The sequence below is a fragment of the Natrix helvetica genome, assembly GCF_964273705.1.
Source record: "Natrix helvetica genome assembly, chromosome: Z".
Lineage (NCBI taxonomy): Eukaryota > Metazoa > Chordata > Lepidosauria > Squamata > Natricidae > Natrix > Natrix helvetica.
In genome coordinates this window covers 3905070-3924828 of record NC_138554.1, presented here as the reverse complement: position 1 = coordinate 3924828, position 19759 = coordinate 3905070, and the positions used below count along the sequence as shown (strand labels likewise).

The following is a 19759-nucleotide window of genomic DNA, read 5'->3' as shown; positions in this document are numbered from 1 at the left end:
AGCAGGGAAGAGGAAGACTAGGAGTAGGAGAAAGGTGAGGGAAGAAGGGAGGAGATGGAGAGGGGGAAGGAAGAAAGGAGAGAAGGGAGGGAGGGAGAAAAGAAAGGGAAAAGAAGGAGGTGTTACAAAAGGAGGAAGGGATGGTAAATAAAGCGACCCAAATCGTACATTATAACATGAAATGAAATAAGAAATGTATGATAAATGTAAAGAAGAATAACCATTGTGTGAATGTATACTTAAAATGGTATGTAAGAGAATACAAAACATAAAAACGATTTGGAGAAAAAAACAGAAATGAGCGGGAAACGTGGTTTGCATTGCTTATTCAGATTTTATTTCACTGCACTATATTCACGCTAGGGCCTCTGGAGGCAAAGATTGTCACTAAGTGGCTACTGTCGCTAAGAGGAGTTTTTCCTGGCTTCCTCACTCTTCATCCAGAAGTTTCTGGAAGGGAGAACAGAAAGGAAAAGCAGGAACAAGTAAAGCGAGAAAGCAGAAACCGGTCCCAATTCTTTGCGACTATGAAATGCGCATACATTTTTCTCTATTGTGGGATCCTCCCCCCGGAGTGATGAAGAAACTTGGTTATTATGATTATTATTACTTTTTTTTGCAAGTAGACTAAAAGCTTCTGCACCGGAGACCAATTCCTTGTGTGTCTAATCACACTTGGGCAATAAAGAATATTCTCTTCTGTTCCATTCCATTCCATGTTTTATTCTATTCTATTCCTTGTTCCATTATATTCCATTCTCTTTTCTAGTCTGTCGTCTCTTCTTTTTTTCTTCCCTTCCCTTTGATCCAGTTCCAGTACGTTAAAGAAAAAATAATTTTGGTGAGAAGGGTATATTGCTCATTCCATAGTCAATATCGCCCTTGGTAGCTTCTGTCCCACGATGTGGACCAAGCAGGAAACTAATTTCACCAAAAAGCTAAAAGCTCTCTCTCTCTGTCTCTTTCTTTCCTCTCTATACCTCTCTCTCTCTCTCTTTCTCTCCTCTCTCTGCCTCTCTCTCTCTCTCTCTCTCTCTCTTTCTCTCCTCTCTCTGCCTCTCTCTGCCTCTCTCTCTCTGTCTATCAGTCTCTCTCTCTCTCTCTGCCTCTCTTTCTCTCTCTGCCTCTCTCTCTGTCCCTCTCTCTGTCTCTCTCTCTCTTTCTCTCCTCTCTCTGCCTCTCTCTCTCTCTCTGTCTATCGGTCTCTCTCTCTCTGCCTCTCTTTCTCTCTCTGCCCCTCTCTCTCTCTTTCTCTGTCCCTCTCTCTGTCTCTCTGTCTCTGTCTCTCTCTCTTTGTCTCTCTCTCTCTGTCTGTCAGTCTCTCTCTCTATCTCTCTGTCTGTCGGTCTCTCTCTGTGTCTCTCTCTCTTTCTCTCTCTCTCTTTCTCTGTGTCTCTGTTTCTCTCTTTGTCTCTCTGTCTCTCTCTCTCTCTCTCTCTGCCTCTCTCTGTCCCTCTCTCTCTCTTTCTCTGTGTCTCTGTCTCTCTCTCTGTCTCTCTCTCTATCTCTCTGTCTGTCGGTCTCTCTCTGTGTCTCTCTCTCTTTCTCTCTCTCTTTCTCTGTGTCTCTGTGTCTCTGTTTCTCTCTTTGTCTCTCTGTCTCTCTGTCTCTCTCTCTCTCTCTCTCTCTCTCTCTCTTTCTATGTGTCTCTGTTTCTCTCTTTGTCTCTCTGTCTCTCTCTCTGCGTCACTATCTCTCTCTCTCTGTCTCTCTCTCTGCGTCACTATCTCTCTCTCTCTGTCTCTATATCTGTCTCTCTTTGCCTCTGTCTCTCTGTCTCTCTGTCACTATCTCTGTCTGTCTATCTGTCTCTATCTATCTATCTATCTATCTATCTATCTATCTATCTATCTATCTATCTATCTATCATCTATCTATCTATCTATCTATCTATCTATCTATCTATCTATCTATCTATCTATCATCTATCTCATCCATCCATTCCCCCATCTCTCTGTCTCTCTATTTCTGTCTTTGTCTGTCTGTCTGTCTCTCTATCTATCATCTCTGTCTTTCTGTCATATTTATCATCCATTTGTCCATTCCATATCTCTCTCTCTCTCTCTGTCTCTGTCTCTGTCTCTCTCTGTCTCTCTTTCTCTGTCTCTCTCCCCACCTCCAATCTCTGTCTACCTGATAGGAGAAAGCAGTGAGTGAGTCAAAACACAAAAAGAAGGCTAAGAAGAAGGCCGTTTCCAAGCATTGGCCACTTCTGCCTTTCCCCTTCTGAAGCCCCCACATCAGAGCTCACCTTTCCTCCCACGTCACGAGTTTTGGCCTTCAGCTTGTTGATCTGGGACTCGGCGATGTCCGCCCGTTCCTCGGCTTCGTCCAACTCGTGCTGGGCCTTCCGGAATTTAGCCAGGTTGGTGTTGGCCTGCTCCTCCTGGGAAGGGCATAGAAAAAGGAGCGAAGGGCGTTTGTGGAGCGCAAAACCCTCCCTCGTTCTTCTCGTGTTACTGCTACTCTCCCTCTCTTCGTTTTGGAGTCCATTGTCCAGTTGTGGACACGACACTCCAGAAGGGACCTGTCCGCAGACTCGGACGATGAGGAAGTTGAGGAGGAAGTTGGGCCAGTTCTGGAGTCTGGGGAAAGCTCTGCATCGGACGCAGAGATAGAGCCAAGGCCGTCCGACATTTCCCAGCCACTGGAGAGGCAGCTGCCTTTGGAGGCTGATCTGAGGCGGAAGAACAGTGGGGCCTGTTCCAGATGCATGTATGCGCAGAGCAGTTAGGAGAAGAGAACAGCGGAGGACAAGGAGTTGACTCAGGAAGCAAAGCGCATGTGGACGCTGAATGGGGAATAAATAGAAGGAAAGGGGAGTGGTGGTCGTAGGAGACAACAGTTCGTGTTTCTGAAGATTTTGCTCATTGTGTTTCGTGCCACAAAGACTGCTTTGCCCGAACTTAATTTGCAGCTCTGCGGCTGGGAGCTCACGGCTTGAGATCTGCTACTGCCGTTAACCTTTTGAAGAATTATCGGCCATACTTTTCGGTGCGTGAAGGCCATTAATTCACAGGAGATAAATAAATTGGGGAGGGGGAGTCGGACAAGGAGTCTGTTTCTTGTTTCTGCTAAGGCTGGGCCAAAACAACAGGAGGTCACATTCCAAGAAAGTGAAGGATGTGGAAATCGAAGTCCTGTGAAGGATCGGTTGAAGGATCTCGATATGACGAGAAGAGACAAAAGAGCAGTTGTCAAATAACAGTCAGAAAGTTGGAAGGCACCTTCGAGGTCATCTAGTCCAACCCCTTGCTCTCGCAATGAGACCTATACTATTTCTGATAAACGATTCTCCAATCCCCAACCTCATTTGATGGCCTTTCTTTTCTTAATGTCCCCCCCCCCAATTTTAGAGAATACCTCCTACAAATGAGGTGGAATCATAATTCAGGTCATGCTCAAATTAGAACCACAATTGAGCAAGATTTTTTTTTACCGCAAAGCAGGGCAGTTGTTAAGTGAATCCCCGCCCCCCATTTTTACGACCTTCCTTGCCACAATTGTTAAGTGAGTCGCTGAAGTTGTTAAGTTAGTAACTCTTCTGACCGAGGCTTCCGGAAAGCCTGAAGCAAAGTCCTCGTCCCGACAAAAAAATCCGTTTGATTAATTTCCTGTGAATTCTGCTCATTCCCATCCAGCAAAGTCTTTCCAAGGGAGGATTTACGGTCACAGACCTTCTCTGGCTTGGAGAGCTGCCAGGCCGAGATCTGCAAAACTTGGCAAGGAGCCTCGTAGAGTCACGAACCAATGAAGGGAACTTCATTGGCCTCCTGCAAACTCCCCTCCCCTGGCGCTCCCTCTTTTATTTCCTCTGGGAGCGGCCATTCATGGTCCACCTGTGGCCTTACTCCCAAGTCGAACCTTGTTCTTTAACTGTTCCCTTTCTCTGGCTACTCTGCGCATGCGCACACTGGGAACAGGCTCCAGCTGTTCTTCTGCCTCAATGATGTCGGACTCCGAAGGCAGCTGATAACTGTCGGACGGCCCTGGCCCCCTCTCTGCCTCCGACGCAGAGCCCTCGTCCGAGCTTTCCCCAAACTCCAGGACTGGCCCAGGTTCCTCCCCAACCCTCCTCACTGTCCAAATCGGGTGCCAGCTCTGCTTCACTTGTTGTTAAGTGAATCTGGCTTGCCCGTGGGCTTTGCTCGTCAGAACGTCGTAAAAGCGGAATCGCACGACCCTGGGACACTGCAACCGTCGTAAAGACGAGTCCGTGGCCAAGCGTCTGAATTTAGATCCCGGGACCCTGGGTATAATGCAACAGTCGTTAAGTGTGAAAAACGGATGTAAGTCCCTGTTTTTCAGCGCCGCTGCGACTTCGAACGGACCTTAAAGAAACGGTCGTAAGTCGAGGACTGCCTGTTAAAAAGAACACTACTTTTCTCATTGATTTTGCCCAGTCCTCCATGCTTTCAATCCAAGGTTATCCGGGGGGCTTAAAGAGATCAGGCCAAGCCGTTTAAAGTCTTTGTGAAAGCTTTAAGATTGACAAAACCTCTCGGCTACCCGCTGACTCCGAAAATCGCCGGTTTGGTGGATCGGGAAAAAAAATCAAATCAAAGCGTCAGGTGAGCTTAAGTGAAGCAGTTTTACTAAGTGGAGAAACTCTTTTGCAAATAGCAAAATCTATCATCTATCATCTGTGTCTGTCTGTCTGTCTGACTCAGTCCTATCCATCATCCATTTGTCCATTCCATTTCTCTTTCTCTCTCCCTTGCTCTACTCTACCTCTCTCTCTCTCTTTCTCTCTCTCTCCCTTTCTCTCCCTCTCTCCTTTTCTTTATCTCTCTCTCTCCCCATCTATCATCCATTTGTCCATTCCATTTCCCTCTCTCTCTCTCTCCTTTCTCTCTCTCCCTTTCTCTACCTCTCTTCCTTTCTTTATCAGTCCCTTTCTCTCTCCCTTTCTCTCTCTCCTTTCTCTCTCTCTCCCTCCCTTTCTTTCTCTCTCTCTCCCCATCTATCATCCATTTGTCCATTCCATTTTTCTCTCTCCCTCTCTCTTTCTCTACCTCTTTTCCTTTCTCTATATTTCTCTCCCTTTCTCTCTCTCTCTCCTTTTTCTATCTCTCTCTATTTCTCCCTTTCTTTATATTTCTCTCTCTCTCTCTCTCTCTCTCTCCCTTTCTCTCCCTCTCTCTCTCCCTCTCTCCGTTTTTCTATCTCTCTCCCTTTCTCTCTCTCTATATATATTTCTCTCCCTTTCTTTATATTTCTCTCCCTTTCTCTCCCCCTCTCTCTCCCTCTCTCCGTTTTTCTATCTCTCTCCCTTTCTCTCTCTCTATATATATATTTCTCTCCTTTTCTCTGTATTTCTTTCCCTTTCTCTATATTTCTCTCTCTCTCTCTCTCTCTCCCTTTCTCTCTCTATATATTTCTCTCCCTTTCTTTATACAGTATTTTTCTCCCTTTCTCTATATTTCTCTCTCTTTCTCTCTCTTTTTTTCTCTCTCTCTCTCCTTTTCTCTACCTCTCCCCGCCACCATCCACACCCCCATCTCTATCTACTTGATAGGAGCAAGCAGGGAATGTCAAGATAAAATAAGTCCAGGAATGAGGCTGTTACCAATCATTTGCTAATTCTGTCTTTCCTCCTCTTACCCTTGACTTACGACCCCAAGAGACCCCGAAACTTATGTTGCTAAGCAAGGCAGTTGCTAAGTGAGGCAGTTGTTAAGCAAGCCTTGTCTCGTTTCACCACCTTTCTTGCCAACCTGGCTAAGTGAGTCTCTGCCGTGGTTAAGTGAGTAACACGATTGTTAAGCACACAGCCGGCTTCCCCGTGGATTTTGCTTGTCGGAAGGGCGCAGCCCAGGGACCCTATGACCGTCGTAAATACAAGTCAGTTACCAAACATCTGAAGTCTGACCCCAGGACCGTGGGGACATGGCAACGGTTGCCAGTGTGGGAAAAAGGGCCCTAAGTCCCTTTTTCTCCCAGCGCCGTTGTAACTTCCAACAGTTGCTAAACGGATCGTCATAAATCGAGGACTGGCTGCCGGGGCCCAGGCCTGGGAAACTCACCGCTTCTTCGGCTTGTCTTTTGTAGGCTTTCACCTTCGTTTGCAATTTGTCCACCAGATCCTGAAGCCTCAGCAAATTTTTCTTGTCCTCTTCAGTCTGCGGATCGAAGAAAAAAAGAAGGAAGGAAGGAAGGGTGAGTGGGTGGAGCTTAGAGCCGTGATGGGAGAACCTATGGCTCCCGTGTCAGAGGCGGCATGCAGAGCCCTTTCTGCGGGAACGCAAGCCTTTGCCCAGGCTCAGGGATCTTGGAGTCCTAGTGGACAACCATTGAAATAGGAGCCAGCCGTGGGCAGCAGCTGCCAAAAAAGCCAACACAGTTCTAGGCTGCATCAACAGAGGGATAGAATCAAGATTACGTGAAGGGTTAATACCACTTTACAATCCCTTGGTAAGGCCACACTTGGAATACGGCATTCAGTTCTGGTCACCACGATGTAAAAAAGATGTGGAGACTCTAGAAAGAGTGCAGAGAAGAGCAACAAAGATGATTAGGGGACTGGAGCTAAAACATATGAAGAACGGTTGCAGGAACTGGGTATGTTTAGCTTAAGAGAAAGAAGGACTAGGGGAGACATGATAGCAGTCTTCCAATATCTCAGGGGTTGCCACAAAGAAGAGGGAGTCCAGCTATTCTCCAAGGCACCTGAGGGTAGAACAAGAAGCAATGGGTGGAAACTAATCAAGGAGAGAAGCAACTTAGAACTGAGGAGAAACTTCCTGACAGTGAGAACAATTCACCAGTGGAACAGAAGTTGCCTCCAGAAGTTGTGAATGCCCCAACACTGGAAGTCTTTAAGAAGATGTTGGATAGCCATTTGTCTGAAATGGTATAAGGTTTCCTGCCTAGGCAAGGGGTTGGACTAGAAGACCTCCAAGGTCCCTTCCAACTCTGCTATTGTATTGTATAGCTCCCCCGTGCATACGGGTCTGATTTTTGCATCTCTACCATGCGTGAGGGGAGGGGAGATTGTGGGGGTGGCAGGCACATGCCCGGGGGTGATTGTGGGAAGCCTGGAAGGCAGCGCAGAGGTGGGTTCCTTCCGGTTCAGCCTGGTTCGGCCGAAGAGGTAGTTACTCCGCCTGCCAACCCCTCCCCTCTTCCCCCAATCGGTTCTATTATCATTGGCGCCATCTTGATTTTCGGTTCAGAACAATCATCATTGCCAAAATTTAATTCCTCCACCTTCCTTTTCTCACGTTGTGCGCATGTGCAGACCAGTTGGTGGGTTCCAGATCTCGTAGCAACCGGTACGGTGCGACGGGGCCGGGCGGCCACCTCGGCCACAGCCCGTTTCCCTCAAAAAGCGACAAGGAACGTGGGCGGGCGGGCCCAACGAGCCACTGTTCCGGTATGGTGGCCGTTGCTCCCAGTTGCCAACGGTACGCTCGTACCGGTGGCCGTACTGCCTGGAACACCCAAAGGGTGAAGACCTTTTAAAGTGCAGTACGGCCACCGGTATGAGCGTACCGGTGGCAGCTGGGAGCAACGGCTACCATACCGGAATGGTGGCTCTATGGGCCTGCTTGCCCACGTTCCTTGTCGCTTTTTGAGGGAAAACGGGCCAATTGCGCACACATCTCCGCCGAGCAGCTGGGGCATCGCAGGGCAGTGCACAGCGCAATGTGCCGAACCGGCAGTAATTCCGGCAGCAACCCACCCCTGAGGGAGCGCCCCCTCCCCGCGACTCAATTTTGCTCCCAAGAGGCTGAAGAGAGGCCTACTAGGCCCAAAACGCTGCACGGCGGGTTTGCGTGTGGGGGGGAGCGCTGGCTGGCGGTTGTGGCAGTCGCACGCACATTGCCTAATGGGCACGTGGGTGCTGTTGCGCCCCGTCGCAGGAGCGTTGGGCGCGCGACAACAAAAAATGTTGGTTATTGCTGGGTTAGAACCATCCTTATCCGCGCGCTTCTCTTTGAGGGAATGGTTTTGTGGGAGGTCTGAATCGTATCATCCGCAGGGTGGTTTCCAAAGGGCCATCAAAAGGCCATCTAGCTGGAGCTGGTTTGCAAATAAATAAATAAATAAATAAATAAATAAATAAATAAATAAATAAATAAATAAATAAATAAATAAATAAATAAATAAATAAATAAATAAATAAATAAATAAATAAATAAATAAATAAATAAATAAATAAATAAATAAATAAATAAATAAATAAATAAATAAATAAATAAATAAATAAATAAATAAATAAATAAATAAATAAATAAATAAATAAATAAATAAATAAATAAATAAATAAATAAATAAATAAATAAATAAATAAATAAATAAATAAATAAATAAATAAATAAATAAATAAATAAATAAATAAATAAATAAATAAATAAATAAATAAATAAATAAATAAATAAATAAATAAATAAATAAATAAATAAATAAATAAATAAATAAATAAATAAATAAATAAATAAATAAATAAATAAATAAATAAATAAATAAATAAATAAATAAATAAATAAATAAATAAATAAATAAATAAATAAATAAATAAATAAATAAATAAATAAATAAATACATAAATACATAAATATAATAAATAATAAATAATAAATAATAAATAAATAAATAAATAAATAAATAAATAATAATAATTATAATAATAATAATCAAACAATAAATAAATAAATAAATAATAATACATAATACATAATACATAATACATAATACATAATACATAATACATAATTAATGAATAATGAATAATGAATAATGAATAATGAATAATGAATAATGAATAATGAATAATGAATAATGAATAATGAATAATAAATAATAAATAATAAATAATAAATAATAAATAATAAATAATAAATAATAAATAATAAGAAAGAAAGAAAGAAAGAAAGAAAGAAAGAAAGAAAGAAAGAAAGAAAGAAAGATGGGCTTGTGGGTTTTCTTTCTTGCAGACATCTCGTGACCCAGCTAGATATCAACATCAGTTCTAGAAGGGAGTCGGGCTTATGGAATGAAGGAGGAGGAGAGGGGAGGGAGAGGACAAATGTGTGCTCCTTGGTGCTCCCTGAGCTTGGTTGTTTCATGGGCAGACGTTTCATGACCCAACTAAGTAATATCACCAGTGCGTGGGGTTGGTGGAGTGGGGAAAAGGAAGTGGGGGAAGGAAGTGGGAAGGAGGAGGAGGAGGAGAACTGTGGGGTCCTTGATGCTTTCTGAGCTGGGTGGTTTCCTTGCAGACATTTCATGACCTAACTAGGTAATATCATCACTGCTAGAAGGGAGTAGGGTTTGTGGAGTAGAGAAGGGGAAGAGGAGGAAGAGCAAAAGGTGGTGGTGGTGGTGGAGGAGGTGGGAAGGAGGAGGAGGAAGAGAGGAGGGGGAGGAGAGAGGACTGTGGGATCCTTGGTGGTCTCTGGGCTTGCTTGTTTTCTTGCAAACGTTTCATGACCCATCTAGGTAACATCATCAGCGCTAGAAGGAAGTGGGCTTTGTGAAGTAGAGGAGGAGGAGGAAGGGAGGGGCAGGAAGTGGAAGAGGTGGACTATCGGGTGCTTGATGAGCTCCTCCTCACCTGGTAGGTGAGCTCCTTGATGCGTCTCTCACACTTGCGCAACCCTTTGACGTTCTCCACGTTGCGTTTCTGCTCCCCCTCCACCTCGTTCTCCAGCTCTCGCACGCGGGCCTCCAGTTTCTGAAGCTGCTTCTTGCCGCCCTTGAGGGCCAGCTGCTCTGCCTCGTCCAGGCGCATCTGGAGGTCCTTGATGGTCTGCTCCATGTTCTTCTTCATCCTCTCCAGGTGGGCGCTGGTGTCCTGCTCCTTCTTCAGCTCCTCCGCCATCATGGCCGCCTGTCCCGTTGAAGAGGACGAGAGAGAAAGATGTCCACCAGCCTTCACTCTTTGCATGAATTGGGAAATTAGTCCTCAACTCAAAGGCTAATGATTCATGTCAACATTACGGGTCCACTTTGGACCAAAGCAAAAGAAGACCAGGAGATGTGTCTCCTTTTAGATCAAGGCTCTCCAAATTTGTGGACTTCAACTCCCAGAATTCCCCAGCCAAGTTCTGGAAGCTGAAGTCCACAAGCCTTAAAAGTTGTCAAGTTTGGACCCCCTCCGCCCCCTGATTTAGGGAGAAAGAATCAAATGATCTTTATGGACCATTCATGGTCAACGTCCGTCAGTGATCTCACTCTCACGCACATCCGTGATGGCTTTCTTGGCCTTCTCCTCTGCGTTTCTGCATTCCTGCACAGCTTCTTCCACTTCTGATTGAAGCTGTGTGAGGTCAACCTCCATCTTCTTCTTCTGATTGATGAGGCTGGTGTTCTGGAGAGACGGGACAATCAAGTCAGTGAGTCAAGCCACAACAGGAGAAATGAGAGAAGATCAACCGATAGGTCAAAATGACCGGTTTAGTTCAATGTAATAGCTGTCTTGCACCTGTCTTTCGCAGTACTCTTTTCAAATTTGGATACTGTCGCCTTTGTAAACAAATTACTAGTCTACATAGACAGATGACCGATCTAGAATCTCTAATCTGTGTTCTCCAAGCAGAAATTAGGTGTCCAATTTGGCCATTCCACTCTATGGAAAGGCCATGCTATCAGCCCCCTCTACCGCAAAGATCCTGCAGGAGAAGAGCAGTCTGGACAACCGTGGGATCTGGCAGGGTGAGAGCTGTGAACCATAAACACAAAGCTTTTGCTGTGACCCAACATAACAGATATAGCGCCCTTGCTGACCTTAATGGGGACACTAAAGAGACAGGTCAAGGTAGCTGTGATAATGATGACTCAAAGAAGCAGGGGATCGTGGTCCAAAATGAAGAACTTTCTTCGGAAAGGCGAAATGGGGAACCAGGTATCACACATCAGTCGCACAAGGAGAGCAAGGTATACAAAAAGAGAAGCCACCTTCTGGTTGGTGATTCAATCGTAAGGGATGTAAATTGAGGAAAGGATATGGAGTTTTGAAAGAGGTCAGGTGTCTGCCAGGTGCTACTCCCAGCAGAGACAAGAGGCGTATTCTTAAGTTAGTCAAGAATGCAAGTAAGGACTGTGACATTGATGCTATTGTACATCTTGGCACAAATGATCTGTCCCAAAAGATGTACTTTCTGTGAAGAACAATTTCCAGAGCTCGGGGTATGAACTTAGTATAGGTTGTAGGCTTATCTTTTCAGAGGTTTTACCATCAGAACCTACTTTATTCTCTCAATCTTCATCCAGACCCTTTTATCCTCTCAGAAACTATATTCAGAACCTACTTTATTCCCTCAGAACCTACTTTATTCTCTCAATCTTCATCCAGAACCTATTTTACCTCCTCAGAACCTACATCCAGAACCTACTTTATTCCCTCAGAACCTACTTTATTCTCTCAACCTACATCCAGAACCTATTTTAGTCCCCCAGAACCTACATCCAAAACCTACTTTATCTCTCAATCTTCATCCAGACCCTTTTATCCCCTCAGAACCTACATCCAGAACCTACTTTATTCCCTCAGAATCTACTTTATTCTCTCAATTTCATCCAGAACCTATTTTACCTCCTCAGAACCTACATCCAGAACCTACTTTATTCTCTCAACCTACATCCATTCCAGAACCTATTTTATTCCCTAACCTACACCCAGAATCTACTTTATTCCCTCAGAACCTATGTCCAGAATGTACTTTATTCTCTCAATCTTCATCCAGAACCTATTTTGGAAATTCTGGAAGTTGAAGTCCGTTCATCTTAAAATTGGGAAGGTTGAGAAACACTGCCAGCCTGAGCCTTTTCCTAAAACCTGCACCCTTCAGCCTCTGTAGTTTTCTGAACAGGCTCTGGATAGCTTCTCCAAGTTCCTCTCTGTGGTTCTTAGTGAACCAGATTCAAAGAAAAACGGAGAAGGATCAGCTGGCTTCTCCTCACCTGAGAATGGAGGAGCTGGACCCTCTCACTGGCCTCCGTCAGCTCCTGTTCGGCCAGTTTCCGCCCACGCTCCGTCTGCTCCAATACGCTCCGTAGCTCTTCCAGCTCAGCCTGAAGCAGCGCATTCCGTCTTTCCACGATAGCGATGTTCTCCTTCAGGTCCTCGTTGGCTCGAAGGGCATCGTCCAGTTGAATCTGATTGTCCTGGGCCATCAAAAACACACAGCTTGGAGCAAACCTATTGGCCCTGAAAACTAGGGACGAGCGAGGAAGATCGGAAGGTCTCCATATCTCCTTACCTTGAGGTGGGCATGAGCGATCTTGAGGTGCTTCTGAACTTCGGCAGCCACCCGATTCGCTTGGCTGAGCTGGATCTCCATGTCGTTGAGGTCGCCCTCCATCTTCTTCTTGATCCTCAAGGCCTCATTGCGGCTGCGGGTCTCGGCATCCAGGGAAGCTTGGAGCGAGTCCACTGTCCTCAGATGATTCCGTTTGGCCTGCTCCATCTCCTCATCCTTCTCGGTCAACTTGCGTTCAATTTCGGCCTTGATCTGGCTGAACTCTAGCTGAGCACGGAGGATCTTGCCTTCCTCATGTTCCAGAGAGGCCTGAGGAGTCAAAGAATTATGAGAAACAATCAATCAATCAATCAATCTTTATTATGATCAACAGACCAGCAAAGAACTATGGGTAAAATGGTGAAGGAGGAAGTAGAAGAAGAATAGTATTGAATCCTGGAAGCTTTCTTAGTTCTAGATTGGTTCTCAAAGACAGAACTAAGGGTCTCCTTAGTTAGAACTAAGGAGAAATTTCCTGACAATGAGAACAATTAATCAGTGGAAGGACTTGCCTCCAGAAGTTGTGAATGCTCCAACACTGGAAGTTTTTAAGAAGAGATTGGACTACCATTTGTCTGAAATGGTGTAGGGTTTCTTGCCTGAGCAGGGGGTTGGACTAGAAGACCTCCAAGACCCCTTCCAACTCGGTTATTCTGTTCTGTTAAAATGATCTCAAATAATTTTATATAATAATAAAGAAAGTCGCTTACTTTCTAATGGACCAAGACTTTATGAGTTAGCAGCGTCCTTCCTTGTCCTTTTTCCCCCAAAATTCCACTTATTTTTTTTATGGAATCTGAGTTATGGTATCAGTGTGATACCCTTGCAATGTTTTTATTTTATTTTTTAAAGATAATCCTGATTTGCAGTCCTGTTTCTTCTTAGAAGACAATAGAAGTAGAAAACCTCAGAGGGAAAGCACAGTGGAAATCCTTAGCTCTCCTGTGCTTTTAATTAAATACTCCCTGTTCCAGATTCTGTTCTGTCTAGCTCTTTTGGGCCTTTAACTAAATACTCCCTGTTCCAGATTCTGTTCTGTCTAGCTCTTTTGTGCCTTTAACTAAATGCCTCATGTTCCGGATTCTGATCTGTTCTGTCTATCTCTTTTGTGCCTTTAATTAAGTGCTTCCTGTTCCAGATTTTGTTCTGTATAGCTGTTTTGTACCTATAATTAAGTGCTTCCTGTTCCAGATTCTGTTCTGTCTATCTCTTTTGTGCCTTTAACTAAATGCCTCATGTTCCGGATTCTGATCTGTTTTGTATAGCTCTTTTGTGCCTTTAATTAAGTGCTCCCTGTTCCAGATTTTGTTCTGTTTAGCTCTTTTTTGTGCCTTTAATTAAATACTCCCTGTTGAGATTCTGTTCTGTCTATCTCTTTTGTGCCTTTAACTAAATACTCCCTGTTCCAGATTCTGTTCTGTCTAGCTCTTTTGTGCCTTTAACTAAATGCCTCATGTTCCGGATTCTGATCTGTTCTGTATAGCTGTTTTGTGCCTTTAATTAAGTGCTTCCTGTTCCAGATTTTGTTCTGTATAGCTGTTTTGTACCTATAATTAAGTGCTTCCTGTTCCAGATTCTGTTCTGTCTATCTCTTTTGTGCCTTTAACTAAATGCCTCATGTTCCGGATTCTGATCTGTTTTGTATAGCTCTTTTGTGCCTTTAATTAAGTGCTCCCTGTTCCAGATTTTGTTCTGTTTAGCTCTTTTTTGTGCCTTTAATTAAATACTCCCTGTTGAGATTCTGTTCTGTCTATCTCTTTTGTGCCTTTAACTAAATGCCTCATGTTCCAGATTCTGATCTGTTCTGTATAGCTGTTTTTTGCCTTTAATTAAGTGCTTCCTGTTCCAGATTTTGTTCTGTCTAGCTCTTTTGTGCCTTTAATTAAATACTCCCTGTTCCAGATTCTGTTCTGTCTAGCTGTTTTGTGCCTTTAACTAAATACTCCATGTTCCAGATTTTGTTCTGTTCTACCTAGCTCTTTTGTGCCTTTCATTAAATGCCTCCTGCTCCAGATTCTGTTCCGTTTAGTTCTTTTGTGCCTTTAATTAAACGCTTCTTGTTCCAAAATATGGCCTCTCATTGAGGACAGATGAAATCAGTGAGTAAAGCTGCTTGTCTATTTCTCTTCCCAGCTGGGAAGGGACTCTAACTACTGCTTCAGATGCTTTTAAGGGCTTTTATAGTGAAATGGGGGAGACATAAGATAGGGAAAAACCTTGGGAGTTTTAGGGAAGGTAAGCAGGATACCTTACCTCCGCCTCCTCCAGAGCTGCCTGTAAGTCCACCTTCTCAGACTCCAGCTGCTTTCTCACTTTTTCCAGCTCGTGCATACTTTTGGCCCCTTGGCTCAGCTGTTCGGTGAGATCCGAAATCTCCTCTGTGGATAGAGGAGGAAAAGAAAGAGATTCGGGCCATGCTCTTGGGAGGGGGGGGGGGAGGAGGAGAACATGGAAAGGATGTCCCTCAACATCTGGTTCCACCAAGCAAGGAGGCTTTGAGGAGTCACCTCTGCCCTCCTCCCCCCCCCCTCAGTTCAACCCACCTTGCAAGTTCTTGTTCTCTCTTCTTAAGGTCTCCAGGAGTTCCAGGGACTCCTCGTAGGCGTTCTTCAGCTTGAAGAGCTCTGTGCTGAGGGAACGGGACTCTTTCTGGGACGCCTCCAGCTCTGCCTGAGATTCTTCGTTCTTCTGCTTCCATTCGGAGAGGATCTGAAGGGGCAGAAGGGGAGGGAGGGCCAAGAGTCAGCTCCTCCCCTTTTTCCCTTTGGTCTCTTCCTCCTTCCCTTTTTTTCTCCATCTCCTCCTCCTCCATCTCCTCTTCTTCCTCATTCTCCTTTTCCCTCTTTCATCCTCCTCTTCCCTCCTCTTCCCTTTCCCTTCTCCCACTTCCCATCCTCTTATCCCTCTTTTCCTTCTCCTCCTTTCCCCTCCTCTCCCCTGCCACTTCCCCTCCACTTTTCCTTCCCCTCCTCTTCCTTCTCCTTTCATCCTCCTCCTCTTCCCCTTCTCTTTCCCTCCCCTCCTCCTTCCCCTTTCTCCTCTTCTCCTTCTCCCTTCTCCTTTCATCTCCCTTTTTCTTTTTCCTTTCTTTCCCCCTTTCTTTCCCTCTTCTCCTTCCCTTCGTCTTATCCCTTTTATCCTTCTCCTCCTTTCCCCTTCTCCTCCCCTTCCACTTCATCTTCTCTTTTCATTCTTCTCTTCCTTCTCCTTTCATCCTCCTCCTCTTCCCCTCCTTCTTTCCCTCCCCTCCTCCTTCCCCTCTCCTTTCACCCTCCTTCTTCTCTTCCCTTTCTTCCCCTCCTCCCCTTCCCCTCCTCTTTCTGTTCCTCCTCCTCTTCCTCCCCTTCTCCTTCCATCCTCCTCCTCTTCCTCTTCTCTTTCCCTCTCCTCCTCCTCCTCTCCTCCTCCTTTCCCTTACCCCTCTTCTCCTTCTCCTCCCCTCTCCTTTCATCTTCCTTCTCCTTTTCCCTTTCTTTCCCCTTTTCTTTCCCTCCTCCCCTTCCACTTCCCCTCCTCTTTCTCCTCTTTTCCTTCTTCTCCCCTTTCTCTTTCCTCTTCTCTTTCCCTTCTCCCCTTCCACTTCCCCTCCTCTTATCCCTCTTTTCCTTCTCCTTTTTTCCCTTTCTCCTCCCCTCCCTTCTCCTCCCCTTCCATTATCCTCCCCTTCCACTTCCCCATCTCTTTTCCTTCTTCTCTTCCTTCTCCTTCCATCCTCCTCCTTTTCCCCTCCTCTTTCCCTCCCCCTTCTTCCCCCTTTCTCCTCTTCTCCTCCTTCTCCTCCTCTCCTTCTCCTTCCCCTCTCTTTTCATCCTCCTTCTCCTCTTCCCTTTCTTTCCCTCCTCCCCTTCCACTTCCCCTCCTTTCTCCTATTCTCCTTCCCCTCTCCTTTGATCCTCCTTCTCCCTTTTCTTTCCCTCCTCCCCTTCCCCCCCTATTTCTCTTTCCCTCCTCCTTCTCCTCTTCCCCCTTCTCCTTCCATCCTCCTCCACTTCCACTTCTTTCTCCTATTCTCCTTCTCCTTCTCTTCCTTGTTCTCTTCCTCCTCCCCTTTCCATTCCCTTTCTCTTTTCCCTCCCCTCCCCAATACAGGTAGTCCTCAACATACGACAATAATTTATGTTGATAAACTATATAGTCTAAAGTGTGACCGCATTGCTTAGCCACAGCAATCCCTGGTTGTCATCGTTAACTAAATCCCACCGACACTAGACACGGCAATTTCCTGGTGGCTTCCCAGAACCAAAATCACTGGGGAAGCCAGAAGGAACTACCATATTTTTCAGAGTATAAGACACACCTTTACCCCCCCCAAAAGAGGATGAAAATCTGGGTGCGTCTTATACACTGAATACAGCATTTTTGGCCTCCTGAAACCCCATCCCCTTCGCAAAAATGGCCATGCATAGCCTTTAGGAGGCTTCCTGGGGGCTGGGGAGGGCAAAAAAATGAGTGAAAAACGGGCCATCTTTTGCTCATTTTTGCCCCTCCCCCAGCCCGCACTGGGGGGGAGGGCACTTTATAAGCCTCCTAAATGCTATGCATGCCCTTTTTTTGACAAAAAAAGATGCCCGTTTTTGGGAGGTCTGCAGAATGCAAAAACTTTTTTTTTTTTTACAAAAATTGCCTCTTCAATATCTTGGTGCGTCTTATACTCCAGTGCGTCTTATAGTCTGAAAAATACGGTAACCAGTCCCAGGCCCGGGAGGCAGGGGAATGACTCCAGCTGAACCGGAGCAACATGTCCTCTGGGACCCGAGCGGGATGGTCTCCGCGAACCTCACCTTGTCGAAGTTCCTTTGCTTCTTGTCCAGGGCAGCCGCGGCGGCGTTCGAACGCTCCACATCCACCATCAGATCTTCAATCTCGTTCTGCAGGCGGTGCTTGGTCTTCTCCAGCGAGGAACACTTGGCGTTCACCGCCTCCACCGCTTCCTCGGCCTCCTGCAGCCGCTGGGCCAGCTTCTTCCTGGAGCAAGAGGACAACCGAGAGAAGGTCACCCCTGGAAGAGGCCTTCTCCTTCCCATAGTTGATGGGGAAAGCGGACCAGTCTTCTCTATGTGAAGAACACCATGAGTGGCCAGCCAGTTTCCAACTGATCATCTCGTGCTCTGTGATAGATTTGTAAATAAGGATGGGGTCAAAATTTGGCGTCTGGAGGATACATAGTCAACCCTTGCGTGTATTGACTCTGTAGGTCACAGATCAGCTTCTGGCCCTCAAAACTAGGACATCCCCCAGCAAAACCATCAGTACCCACCTACCTTGGCATTTTTAAGTGGGGAAATATCCTCCAACCAACAAGCTTTTTGCTCGTCTTATACACTGTCAAGTTCAAATATAACCCGAGCCAAAAGCTTCTTCATTAGAGGAAGCAACGGTGAAAAGAGATGCCCAGGGTCTTGAGGGAAAGGTTGGAGAAGACATAGGAAGGGAGGAGGGAGGAGAAACGTAAATATGGAGTCCATGTTTATGAGGGACAAAAGTTATGGAGGTCAGAAGCTCCGAAGAGGTCCCAAACGAAGGTTTCAGGGCTCAAATGTCCTTCCTCAGAAGCTCGATCTCATCCTTGAGATGTCATCAAAATACAGCGTAGTCCAGGTAGAAAATATTGCCATCTATAAGCCCTTCCAAAATCAGTTTTGGCTATAGGTAGGGACATGGTGGCTCAGTGGCTAAGACGCTAAGCGTGTTGATCCGAAAGGTCGGCAGTTCAGCGGTTCGAATCCCTAGCGCCGCGTAACGGAGCGAGCTCCCGCTATTTGTCCCAGCTTCTGCCAACCTAGCCTTTCGAAAGCACGTAGAAAATGCAAGTAGAAAAACAGGAGCCACCTTTGGTGGGAAAGTAACAGCGTTCCGTGCGCCTTCGGCATTGAGTCATGCCGGCCACATGACCACGGAGACGTCTTCGGACAGCGCTGGCTCTTCGGCTTTGAAACGGAGATGAGCACTGCCCTCTAGAGTCGGGAGCGACTAGCACGGATGTGCGAGGGGAACTTTTCCTTTACCTTAATCCTTGACTTACAAACATTTGTTTAATGACCATTCAAAATGATGACTTGGTTGAAAAAAAAAGACGGACAACTGGTCCTCACACTTATAACAATCAGATTCCCCGAGGTCCAGGGATCAAAATTTGGGCGCTCGGCAACTGTATTGTCCTACTGTCCTGAGGTTACATGATCACCCTTTGTGACTTCGGGACAGAAGCAAAGTCAATACAATACAATACAATAGCAGAGTTGGAAGGGACCTTGGAGGTCTTCTAGTCCAACCCCCTGCCTAGGCAGGAAACCTAATTACCATTCCAGACAAATGGCTATCCAACATCTTCTTAAAGACTTCCAGTGTTGGGGCATTCACAACTTCCGGAGGCAACTTCTGTTCCACTGATTAATTGTTCTAACTGTCAGGAAGTTTCTCCTCAGTTCTAAGTTGCTTCTGTCCTTGATTAGTTTCCACCCATTGCATCTTGTTCTACCCTCAGGTGCCTTGGAGAATAGTTGGACTCCCTCTTCTTTGTGGCAACCCCTGAGATATTGGAACACTGCTATCATGTCTCCCCTAGTCCTTCTTTCTCTTAAGCTAGACATACCCAATGTGGGAAGCTGGTTTTGCTTAACATAATTGACCCACAAACGACAGGAAAAAAGGGGCCATAACATTGAGCACCTCACTTAACAACCATCTCAATTAGCAAGAGAGATGGTATCTTCACGCATGAACACCAGGGGTGAAATCCTCCCGGTTCGGTCCTGTTCGGCCAAACCAATAGGGACAATTGTCGTTGGTTCTGCGAACCGGGAATAATAATAAAAAAAAAGCTCCCGAGGATCGCTGTGGGTCAGTGGTGAGCCGCGCAGGGCCGGATTTTCCTATAGGCTAACTAGGCTTCAGCCTAGGGCCTCAAGATCAAGAGGGGCCTACATTCAAATTGTTAGCAAAATTAAAATTAAAATTTCTTATCCGTGCCACATTGTTTATAAAGGTTAGTACCAATTACAACATGTTTCATTTAATATATTGATATATATCACAGTAATGATGTATTTTATTATCTCTCATGTAATTTACAAACTTAAAAATGGGAGGTGAAAGGGCCCCGTAAGTGGAATAGCCTAGGGCAGTGATGGCGAACCTTTTTTGGCTCGCGTGCCACAAGTGGGGGGAGCGCAGGGGGGTCAAGTGCGGGCGTGCCGCACCCTTAATGCAACGCGTGACCCCCCCAGTGCGCATGTACGCACAACGCATGACCCCCCATTTTTACATGTTTTTTTTGCCCTCCACAGGCTCCAGGGGCTTTATAGGAACCTGGGGAGGGCGAAAAGAGCCTCCCCCGACCCCCCAGAGGCTTCAGGGACCGTCCGAGGCTTCCCTGATGCCTTCGGAGCGCTTAAAACCACCCTCCGAGCAACCCGGAAGTCACTTCCGGTTTGCTTGGAGGGTGGTTTTAAGCGTTCTGAAGGCTTCAGGGGGGGTCCCTGAAGCCTCCGGGAGGGGCGGGGGAGGCTCTTTTC

The 19759-nt window shown here is 45.9% G+C and overlaps 1 protein-coding gene across 1 annotated transcript in view; it reads right to left on the bottom strand.

The window, feature by feature from the left end:
- Positions 1 to 314: 314 nt before the first annotated feature.
- Positions 315 to 19759, bottom strand: part of LOC309381607 (myosin-6) — a 78672-nt gene continuing 59227 nt past the window's right edge. Inside the window, exons 30-39 of the mRNA XM_081932782.1 lie at positions 17027 to 17210; positions 14789 to 14954; positions 14499 to 14623; positions 12207 to 12515; positions 11908 to 12111; positions 10190 to 10315; positions 9560 to 9835; positions 6027 to 6122; positions 2252 to 2386; positions 315 to 450 (exon numbers count right to left, since the gene is read on the bottom strand). Coding sequence (XP_081788908.1) covers positions 430 to 450; positions 2252 to 2386; positions 6027 to 6122; positions 9560 to 9835; positions 10190 to 10315; positions 11908 to 12111; positions 12207 to 12515; positions 14499 to 14623; positions 14789 to 14954; positions 17027 to 17210 — 1642 coding nt within the window. The 3' untranslated portion in view covers positions 315 to 429. The remainder of the gene's footprint in view (positions 451 to 2251; positions 2387 to 6026; positions 6123 to 9559; positions 9836 to 10189; positions 10316 to 11907; positions 12112 to 12206; positions 12516 to 14498; positions 14624 to 14788; positions 14955 to 17026; positions 17211 to 19759) is intronic.